We start from the raw sequence: 12,036 nt of genomic DNA on the forward strand, positions 1-12,036 counted from the left end.
AGTGGTCAGGATATCAATTCCTTGGCTCAGATAGGTAAGTGTTACTCAGCAGTAGAGCTCACTGATTCTTAAGATAATTGGCCTGACGGTCACATGGTTTACGCCTCTAGTGCTGTGGTACCCAGTATGTGAATCAATCTGATTTATTAATAGATCTGGGTGATAAGTTGGTAGCATGTTTGAAACCCCATAAAGATTAGTCCTCTTACCTTGATTGTATGATGTTGATGACTTCAATTCAATAAGAAAATTTTTATTAAGCAAATGATAGGCTTTTTAGGTCTTTTGTTATAAAGAATGGGGAATGAACATGGCTGGGATCTAGAATGGAAAAATGAAGCAAATCAAAAGTAATGCATTATGTCCCACATTGTAAATTTGTAGGAATAACTGTGACCATTTCTTTTCCAATTGCTTTTGAGTATGTCCATATATAACCTAGTTATTGATTAACACATTTTTAAAAGTGTTCAATTTTTTAGAACCACCCTGAACTTCATACTGAGTAGCATTTTACTTTATGCTCCAGAATCAGCATCAAGTACATTGATGGGTGATTTTTTTCACACATTAAATCCTTTTTTTGTAATATACACTATTAAATAATACTGTTAAAGTAATAAAAAAGCATAGTTGACTATTTCTTATGCCTGATGGTTGACAAAACAATGATATAAAAGGAAAATGGGATAAGTTTATTCATTTCCACATAAAAACTTCATTTGGAAAAGAGCAACATACAAGTTCCTTTGAAAGAGAAATGGACAATTGAAAGGAAATTATGTCACATATTCCAGGAATAAGATTAAACAGTTGATATGCAAGTTTTTATTTTATAAATTAATATTTTACAAATTAATAAGGAACAAAAATCCCATGAAAATAATGGACAAGAAAAGATAAACAAGTAATACAAAATGTTGGACTTATATATGACCAGTATATGTATGAAGAGATAGAAAAACAAAGACTTATCTTTTACTTTCTCCTATTAAATACATGCATTCATATAAAATAGGCAAAGATTTAAAACTTTTACAAACCTTGTGTGGATGTGGGAGGCAAAAGGCACTGTGGATGGAATGCATTTCTGAAAGGCAAATTAGTCCATTCATTCAGATAATATTTACTGGTGAGTAAAATAATCGAAATGTAGAATGTACAGACATTTTGACCAAACAACTCCAATTTTAGGGCTCTTATGTTGTAGAGATTATCACAAAAATGTGAAAATCTGAGTACTCAAGAATGTTACCTATAATACACATTTATAATAAGATAAATTGGAAATGCCTTAACACTTAATATTTAATTCTTAAGAGTATTACATTGTGATACTGGCTGATAAAGATATGTATCGCAACTGGCAATAAAATTGTGGCAATAAAATTATTTTGTAGTACTATAGTTGGGCTTAAAAAGGTACTTCTTGACTGAAGCTGTTATATTATGTATTCCCTGAAGCTGGCATAACACTTATGATAAGACAACAATCAGAAAATATAATTTAAAAATAAAATCATACATATCAATGACAAAAATATGAGGTCGTTAAGAATAGATATTTCAAAAGATGAACAAATGGAAAAAATTAGAACGCTTTAAAGTAAACTATATCAAATGGAAAGCTATGTCATATCCATGGATTGAAAGAAACATTGTCTTAAAGATGTCGATTCTTTACAAGTCAACTTATGGATTCCATATCATTCCAAAAAAAAATCACAACAGGGATTTTAATGGAATCTAAGAAGCTGATTCTATGATTTACATGAAACAGCAAAATGTCAAGAATAGAGAGGATACCCATGAAGAACAAGACATAGGAATTTATTTCACAAAATATCAAGCTAATTATAAAGTAATTGTCATTAAGACTGTGGGATATTGATTAAGGAACAATGTAACAGGGCATAATAACATAGTGAATTTAAAAATAAATTCATACACATAGGAACACTTGAAATGTGTCAGAGGCAGGATTACAGACATGTGGGTTAAGGGTAATCAGTTCAATAAATGGCACTGACCAACTGTTTATCTATTTGGACAATAAATAAATACATTTACCTCACACCATATAATGAAAGTCAATTCCATAAATTGACCTAACATGACAAACAAAACTTTAAAAACATATTAAAGATTTTCAAAAATGATTTAATAAAATAACCTTATGGACTTTTTACGGAGAAGGATTTCCTAAATAATATACACATGTGTGCACATCAGAAACAAACACAATATAAAAAAACAAACAAAAAACTATGAGCATGGTTAGGTTAAAATTAAATTTTTTTATCAGAAAAATCACAAAATGAAAATAGAGATTATTAGAAGATATTTGTAACATATATAATTGACAACAAGTTTTATCTAAAATAAAGAATCCTACAATCAATGAGAATGAAGCCATGGCCCAAAGGAAAAAATGAACTAAAGACATGAAATATCGATTTCCAGAAGTGAAAACCAAGATAACCAGTAAGTTTTTAAAAAACCTTTTCAATTGTGCAAAGATTTAGAGAACAAGTAAGAAAAAAAATAATGGTATATAATTTCACATTTATCACTTTAGTAAGAATTTAAAATCTTGACAGTATTTATTTTTCATATTGGTGTTGAATAACAGAAATTTTCATATGCTGTAATGAGAGTATACATTCACACAACTACTTTGGGGAGCAATTTGGCAATATCTAGTCGGGATAAAGACAGACATACTCAGTGACTTGCCGATTCCACCCCCAAGTCTGTGCCATGGATGCAAAGGTAGGCATATAAGAGAATGTTAAAAAGTAGCACTTTTTATAAAGCACAAAGTGACAACAAGGTAAGTACCCAACTTCAGGTGAATGCATAAGTAAAGCGTGAATATTCTTATACTGGAATACTACACAACAGTGAAAATAAATAAAGGTGAAATCAAGTGACCTGTGTCAATATAGATGTCACAGAGACATGGAGGATAATATCACCTTTAGAAAGGTAAACACACAACTTATAACTAATATCTCAATGAATTATAAATTAAATGTAGTTAAGTACAAATAAATTATAGCTAAGTACAAGTTATTTGTTATACTTTTTGACTTAATTATAAACAAATTATAAGTTAAGTAAAAATAAATACAAGAAAGTATATAAATTACATAGGAAGGAAAAGCATAATGAATATCTCTGGGTAGAAGAGATATGTGTGGCAGTGATTTCAATTATATTTATAATGTCTTATTTCTTAATTTAAATGGAGGATACATATACGGGTATTCACTAAGCTACTATATTTAGTTTGTATCTGTATGAAATATTTTCTTTAAAAAATTTATACATATGTAAAATTTTACACACACCTATATAAGGTGTTAGTCTATCATATTTATATATATTAAAATATTTCCATAATGTGTTATCTGATTTTATGAATTTTGTTTCTACTCTTTTCTGGCAAAATGGTTCATTTAATATGTATTTATATCTGTTTTTCTTTATAATTTCTTTAATTGTTTTTATATTTAGAATTTTTTTTAATCCTGAGATAAGATAAACATTTGGCTGTAAGTACTTCTTTCATTATGATTTAATTTTTCCAAAATATTTAATCCCATAGAACTCATCTTGAGTTAAATGAAGGTTTACATTTTCTTTTCAGTTAACCAAATTCCCTAACTCCAGATATTGAACAGTCATCTTTTCCCCATTGATAACTAACACCTGCCAGCTTAAGAAAACACATGACTAGATAAGGCTTTATAAAAAGATGACAATGGAGGTGGGCCTTGAAAGAGGGATAGAACTGTAAAATCTTCAGATGGTGGAGAAGTAATTAGAGGAAAACTTCAGATAGAGGAAACAAGTAATGTTGCCAATAGTAATAGTAAGTAGTTAGCAAGAGTAATTAGTCATGACAGTAACAGTAGCAGTACTAGTAGTGGCAACACATAAAATAACTACCAAAGCCACCCTTTATTGAACGCCTGGAGTATTCTGGATACAGAGCTATGGATGGTAAACTCTACTTACTGCCTCCCAGAAAGGAAGGCATGAAGATACACAAGTGTAAGAGATACCTGAGCAAAGGTGAGTTGCTGCTCAGTGTGGTAGGAACATAAAGTTTCACTGGGAAGGATCGGGAAACCTTAGAAAGGAGGTTGGAAGCAATTTATGTTGAGTCTTAAATGTAGTACTTCAGAAACACATGGATTTTTCTGCAGGCAGCCAAAGTTTGGCAGAAGTGGAATGACAGAAGTTCAGAAATGTGGTACAGGAAGTGTGTTCTGGAAAGCAGTGTAGAGAACATATTGGAGCACGAGGAGGAAGAAAGAGACAAGATGAGCAGGAAGGTTAGCACAAGAGCAATTGTTACATGCAAATGTGCCTGGAACTAATCTGATTGCACAAGTAGTGAGTGGGAAAACTATATTTTCAAAATATGTTTATGGGGTTTTTTTTAGTTTCCTTTATTAATTTACTCATCTTTTTTTTCTTTTCTTTTTTTCTTCCAGGTATACACAAGCACCTGTGCATGTGTGTGAATGAGCTCAAGTACATAAGCATGTGTGTGTACATGTGTGCGAGGGAAGCAGGATGCTTGGGTGGGGCCAGGTCAGAGCAGCAGAGAGAGTTCACACAGGGAGGGGAGCAGGGAGAGACCAGTTAGGGCCCTGAAGGGGGCCAGAGGCAGAGGAGCTGTGTTTACAAAAAGACACTTGAGACTTGGTCACAGCAATGCTGCTTCTGGCTGGTTAACATAGGACAGAGTCGGGAGCACTGGTCTCTTTCCCACCCTCACCTCCATTTGCCCAATTCAAGCCAGAGTGCCCCGCTGGCCCCTGGGCTTCCAAGGCCACCACCAGCACAGGACAGGGTGAGGAGAACAAAGCCCCCTATGGACAATTAGGGTGCTTCTAGAACAAGACAATGAGCAGATTCTTTGTTTTATTGTTTTAATCAGTCAGACACACACTGTAAGAAAATAAGACATCAGGGTCTTTGACAGGGGATAGGAAGTTAGCCACAAGATGGGGTCCAAGGCCAGTGACTGGGAGTTAGGGGAGGATTTGAGAGTCTGGACCCAAAGTGAGGAGAGGGGCTCTTTGCAAGTCCTCGGCCTCTGAGGCAGGCCTAGGAGGGAAGGAGCATGTCCTTCGTGTGTGCTGTTCCTGGATTCTGCTGCTCTTCTTGGCTCAGGGTCCACGTCAGCAGCAGCCTCCAGAGTGCTGGCCGCTCCCCCCTCCACAGCAGCTGGAGCCCCCCGAGGGCTGGCTGCAGCAGCCAGAGCTCTGGGGTTTGTGGCAGTGGGACCTGCGGCGGCGCCTGTGGTGACTCAGGCAGCAGCTGCCACCCCCAGAGCTGCAGCAGCTGCCAACCCCAGAGCTGGAGCCACAGCAGCCTCCAGAGCTGGAAGAGCCACAGCAGCCTCCAGAGCTGACGCTGCAGCAGGAAGAGACGGGAGGGCACTTAGGGGGACACTTAGGGGGGCATTTTGGGGCAGGGCACTTGGGAGGGCACTTGGGGGTACACTTGGGAGGGGGCTGGCACTGCTGCTGGCTCTGCTGGCAGGACATCTCGGCAGGTGGGTGTTCAGGAGCTGAGGGAGAGTCAGAGAGCAAGTCAGACCCAGGCACAGAGGCCACCACTGCCTGTTCTTGTCTTTTCAGCACCATTTCCACAAAGCACACTTTAACGACCTGATTAGGATCAGTCAGAGAAAGCAAATCCCTAGCACTGTCATCCTTTCTAATGCCTTACCAACTACTCTCGCAGGATAGCCTTTCAACTTAGCATTTAAAACTAAGCACGGATCATCATCTATTTTATCAAGTAGACAGTTGAGACCAAATGTTGTAAAGAAGTGATAAACATACTTTTTTCACTTACGTCACCGAAGTATTGAAACAATTCTAAAAAGACTAAAGTAGAACTGAAATAATTCCTTTACAGAAAAAGATGTCACCTTAACACCCTAAATAGTTTTATATAGAGATGCTTACAAGTTCAGAATAGAAAGGGATCATGGCCATATCTTGGCTAGGTCACTTTATTTAGAGGAAGCTGAGAGCAATGAAGTCGTGTACAGAGATCCCTGGACTCAGCCTACTGCCTGGATGTTCTCAGAGACACCAGCCCTAAGGCTAATATCTTGGCCTAGAGATTATCATATTTCTTGTGTTCTTTCAGTGCTGGGGCTTTCAGATGCATTCCCCGGCCCTGTCCCACGTCCATGTGTGCAGAAACCTGCACAGATGCCTCTGATCCTCTCCTCAGTCTGAGAATCGCTGTCCTCAAACCATACCTTGCAGAGAAGGACGCAGTGGAATATCAAAGGTAAATTGCCTTTCTTGAACCTCTTCTTGGATACCAGAGCAGCCAGTGTTGTCATTCTCTCATGCTGAGAGCCCCCAGCAAGTGAAGACCCACTGGGTTCCTCAGAGCACAGGGAGCACCAAAGGACTGCACTTGCTCTTGCAGCCGACCAGCCTGCTCCTTGCTCTCTCCTTCTGGGCCTTCTTTCTCTCTGTTATCATAAACCCCAGCTCCGAGGCCCTGCCCAGCCTCCCCTCCTGCTCTGGGCTGAGGCTCCCTCTGTGGAAGCCCCTGCTGCTGTTCCCAGTGGGTACTTACCTGGTGCCAGGCAACACTGGGTTCGTCAGCACCTCAGGAGGTGAGTGGATGCAGGTGCTCTGGGCTGAGACCTTTTATCCTGGCCTGGGCTCTGCCCCCAGCTGTGAGACAGGGCCTGGGCATGAGAGGACCTGCCTGCTGACACCCACATGTGTCCTGTGATGGGTGGTGCCTGGCGGCTCCTCATGTGCCTTCTTCTATGGAGCTCAGGGCAATTCCCACCATCAGTGCCAGCTCATTCTCCTTGGACCTGCCTGGCCCTAGAGCTGGTTCTTGGATTTTGGCCTTCCTAGCCCTCCTTTTCTATTTTCCTGATGATCTGGTTTGAGGCCCTCACTGAGGCCTCTAGATATCCCTGGTGTGTACCAGCCACGCTGGTGCATCCTCTGTGTGTGGGCACACATGTGTGCATGTGTCTATACCATCACAGTTATCAACCTGGATTAGGAGTCAAACTCAGCTGGGACAGAATTCTGATTGTGTGTTATTAGCGTTGTGACCTTGCAAAAATCGTGTGAGCATTTACATTCTTGCTTTTCTGAACTTTACCATAGAGATGATAAAGATTTAGTCTCCAGGATGTTGTGAGGGTCAACAGAATCCTGGAAGGAAAGTGCCCATCAAAGGTCCTGTAACACAGTGGACCCTCATATGAAATACCTGTCTGTCAGTAATTAAAAGGGAATGAATTTTTTTAGATCACAGCAGTTTTCCAGGTGTTTCTGATTTTTAAAATGGCCATTTTTTTTCAACCAAGGCCTTTAATACATTTTCATATGAAGATAACCCTGTAAAGGAGCTAGAGAGAAAAGCTACACTGTGCTGCACGTGGACGGAGAAATTGTTTCCTGGGGTCTTATGCGTGGAGAGAGGATAAAGTCGTGCCTGAGAAGAGACTGTGAGGTGGCCTAAACCTGGGGCACTCTGTGGGGTGAAGGACCCTGTGGAAAAGAGTCCCCGAGTGGAGGAGGCTGGAAGGCCTGAAAGGATCTGAGGGCTTGAAATGCAATGGAAACGTTTAGTGGTATTGCTGTTTCACAGGGACACAGGTTTGCCTGAAGTTTGTCTCTCTATCATTTATTTATTTAAGTATTTGAACATTTTTAGGAGATTAAGATAAAGACTAGTGCCAATTCAGTGTATAACAGGTGTTCCTTTCATGTCTGGAGGACAGCATTAAAAGAAACAAGTTAAGAGTGTTAATTAGATAAAGGCAAATTAGACAAAGCAGTAATTATTTGAAGAAAGTAATCCCGTCTGAAAAGTGTCTGAAACAATTTTCTAGAGCATGGGATGAGGTAGAGATTGACTTAATAATACTAACATCCAGGTCATGAGAAAGAAAAGACAGTATCTGGAGAAATGCATATGTTCATGTGCTTTTGGCTATTTTAGACTGTTATATTTAACTGATCGTGTGTGTGTGTGTGTGTGTGTGTGCGCGCGCGTGTGTGTATAGATAGAAGACAGACATAGACATAGATGTAGACATAGGCATAGTTTAGATATAATTGAGATATAGATTAGATATATTATAGGTATAGATATAGACTAGACACAAATATATAATCTACCTTGTCCTACTATTACAGCATCAGATATCTCACACCGCTTGGCCTCCTGGGAAGTTACCCTGCTCCCTTCTGGATGGTTTCTCCATGATTCTAATCTTCACTAGGATCACCAAATGTCTCTCTCCACCACCCCACTCCAGGAATAATTACCCCTAACCTTTAAGGAAGCCTCATCCAGGGCTCCACACTGTGATCAAGATCAAGGTCAATGTCTATTGACTGACATTGAAATCTCTGTGCAATAATACCCTGTACAATTTCTCTAATTTCTGCTTTGCTTCCCAAGTGGAACTGCCAAGCCATGCTGTGAACATGCCCCTCCTACCACTAACTCCAGGGTTGACTCCATGATATTTTCCTTTCAGAGGCAGTACAGTTAAAATCTCACTTGCTCCCTTATCCTTTATGTGACATTCCTCACAAATGAGATTTTAATAAACTCTCTGACAGCACAGCATATGTCCTGTTCCTCATCAGCGACTAGTACAAGGTTAAGCACATATGGGTGGTTAATAGATTTTTAAAAATTTTATCACTAGCATTAGCATGACTTTACAAATAGCTGTCACATATGGGTTAGGTCGTCCTCGTAGGTGAATACACTCTGAGACAGGCACAGAAAGGCCACATCACCTTGCAGAGATCTGCTACTGTCTCACTTGGGTATGACATTTGCTCAGGTTTTTCCCATGGGCTTAGTTATAGGGGAGTGGGCAGGATATCCATACCTTGGTCACATAAGAACCCAGCTCTTGATTCCTAGAATGATGGAGTGAAAAGGTCATCCGGTCCATGCCTCTGCCTCAAGGCAGGGCAGCACAACCTCCCAGCTATCAAGCTGCTTGGACTTAGGTGATGAGTCAGCAGTGGGGTTATAACATAGCTAGGACTGACTCATAGGCCTGGATATTAGATATTGATGGCTTGGCTTTGGGACCATTCGATAAACACCTTTGTTTAGCAAGGGTTTTCTGAGGTCACCTATTTATCCAAGGAAGTCTCTTTTACACTGCCATTATTTTTCACCTTCTTAGGTAACTGCAGGTAGTACTGCTGAGATCTTAAGGGAGAAACTTCACATTAAATTAATTTTCTGCTGTGACCTCACATTCTCCTCCTTGTTGAACCAGGAACTAGCACATTAATGAATTTAGATTTTTACTCCCTGCAAATTTTTCTTTTAAATTATAAATGATGAAACAATACTCTAAAAGTGACAGGAAATATAGGTAATTATTTCTTAATTATTAAGTGGGGAAAGATATTTTAAGAATGCACAAACCCTATAATATATAAAGGAAAGATGTGATCAATTAAATTACATAAAATTAAAATCATATGGCAAAAAGTACTACAAATAATGTAAAAAGACAAATTACTAACTGGAGAAAAATATAATACTTATGACCAGTAAGGGATTAATTTCCCTAATAAATATCCTAAGATTATATATATACACACACATACTTCAAATAAAAAAGAAACATAAAAAATATAGTGGACAAAGGACACAAAGTGCCCACTATTTCTCATTCTCTCTCTCTCTCTCTCCTCTCTGTATCTCTTTCTCTCTTTCTGTTTTAAAAAATTTAAATAGATTTAGGGGGTACAGGTGGTTTTTACTGACATGGCTGAATTGCATAATGGAGAAGTCTAGGCTTTTAATATAACCATCACCTGAATAGTGTATATTGTACCCAATAGGTAATTTTTCATCCCAAACCCCCCTCCCACCTTCCCCATTCTGAATCTCCAGTGTCAACTAGGTCACTCTGTATGACTGTGCATACTCATTGCTTAGCATCCACTTATAAGTGAGAACATGCAGCATTTGGTTTTTTGTTCCTGGGTTACTCCACTCAGAATAATAGCCTCCAGTTCCATCCAAGTTGCTGAAAAAGACATTATTTTAATCTTGTTTATGGCTGAGTAGTATTCCATGGTGTGTGTATGTATATATGTATACACATATATAAGCATAAACACACACATACACACACACGTGTGTGTGTATATATATATGTACACACACACACATTTTTGTTCGATGTATAGTTTGCAAATATTTTCTCCCATTCTGGAGGATATCTATTTACTCTGTTGATTATTTCTTTTGCTTGTACAAAATTTTTAGTTTGAGTCTTATTTGTTTATTTTTGTTTATGTTGTATTTGCTTTTGGGGTCTTAGTCATAAATTCTTTCCTAGGATCAATGTCAAGGATAGTTTTTCCTAAGTTTTCTTATAATATTTTTAAGGTTTCAGATCTTACATATGGTCTTTAATCCATCCTGAGTTAATTTTTATATATGGTGAGAGATAGGGATCCAGTTTTATTCTTTTGCATGAGGCCATACAGTGTCCCTAAAACCATTTATTGAAAAGGGTGTCCTTTCCCCAGTGTAATCTTTCATCTGCTTTTCAAAGATCAGTTGGTTGTAGTTATTTGGCTTTATTTCTGGGTTCTCTATTCTGTTCCATTAGTCTATGTGTCTTTTATACCAAAAAGCTTTTCCATTTCTATCATCTGTGATTTCTTTGATCAGTGTTTTGCAGTACTACTTGTAGAGAGGTCTTTCACCTCCTTGGTTAAGTATATTCCAAGGTATTTGATTTATTTTGCAGCTATTGTAAATGCATTGAGTTCTTATTTTGAGTCTCAACTTGGTTATTACTAGTGTATAGAAATGCTACTGATTTGTGTACATTAGTTTTGTAACCTGAGAATTTACTGAATTCACTTATCAATTCTAGGAGACTTTTGGAGAAGTCTTTAGGGTTTTCTAGGTATAAGATCATATCATCTGCAAACAGGGATAGTTTGACTTCCTCATTTCCAATTTGGATGCCTTTTATTTCTTTCTCTTGTCTCATTGCTCTGGCTGGGACTTCTGGTACTGTGTTGAATAGAAGTGACAGTGAGCATCCTTGTCTAGTTCCAGTTCTTATGGGGAATGCTTTCAACTCTTCACCGTTCAGTAGGATGTTCGCTGTGGATTTATCATATATGGCTTTTATTATTTTGAGATATGTTCCTTCTATGTCTAATTTGTTAAGGATTTTTTATCACAAAGAGGTGCTGGATTTTATCAAATGCTTCTTCTATATCTATTGAGATGATCATATGGTTTTTGTTTTTAATTCTGTCTATGTGATGAATCACATTTATTGATTTGCCTATGTTGAACCATCCTTGCATCCCTGGGATGAAACCTACTTGATTGTGGTGAAATATTTTTTTTTTATATGCTATTGGATTCAGTTTGCTAGTATTTAGTTGAGGACTTTTGTATCTATGCTCATGAGGGATATTGGTCTGCAGTTTTCTTTTTTTGTTGTTGTGTCCTTTTCTGGCTTTGGTATCAGGGTGATACTGACTTCATGGAATGAGTGAGGGAAGAATTCATCCTTCTCAATGTTACGGAACAGTTTCAGTAGGATAGGTACCAATTCCTCTTTGTAGGTCTGATAGAATTTGGCTGTGAATCTGTCTGGTGTTGGACGTTTTTTAGTTGGGAGATTATTTTTTTATTACTGATTCCATCTTGCTGCTCATTATTGGTCTGTTCAGGATTTGTATTTCTTCCTGATTCAAGCTTGGGAAGTTGTGTGTTTCTAAAAATATATCCATTTCCTCTAGATTTTCTAGTTCATGTGCATAGAGATCTTCATAGTATTCTCAGATGATCTTTTGTATGTCTGTGGTATCAGTTATAATGTCTCCGTTTTCATTTCTTATTGAGCTTATTTGAATCCCATCTCTTCTTGGTTCATCTAGCTAGTAGTGGTCTTTCAATTTTGTTTATATTTTCGAATAGCCAACTTTTTGTTTCATCAAT

At 38.0% G+C, this 12,036-nt stretch overlaps 1 protein-coding gene across 1 annotated transcript; it reads right to left on the bottom strand.

The window, feature by feature from the left end:
- Nucleotides 1-5,186: 5,186 nt before the first annotated feature.
- Nucleotides 5,187-5,595, bottom strand: LOC138389991 (late cornified envelope protein 1C-like). The gene has a single exon (XM_069478744.1). It carries the CDS (start codon nucleotides 5,565-5,567, stop codon nucleotides 5,199-5,201), a length of 369 nt encoding a protein of 122 aa, XP_069334845.1. The 5' UTR covers nucleotides 5,568-5,595; the 3' UTR covers nucleotides 5,187-5,198.
- Nucleotides 5,596-12,036: the final 6,441 nt, after the last annotated feature.

The sequence above is a fragment of the Eulemur rufifrons genome, chromosome 8 (assembly GCF_041146395.1).
Source record: "Eulemur rufifrons isolate Redbay chromosome 8, OSU_ERuf_1, whole genome shotgun sequence".
NCBI classification, from domain to species: domain Eukaryota; kingdom Metazoa; phylum Chordata; class Mammalia; order Primates; family Lemuridae; genus Eulemur; species Eulemur rufifrons.

Bases quoted from the DNA above. Each gene is read 5' to 3' on its own strand.
- LOC138389991 (XM_069478744.1), bottom strand. From the start codon at position 5,567: ATGTCCTGCCAGCAGAGCCAGCAGCAGTGCCAGCCCCCTCCCAAGTGT.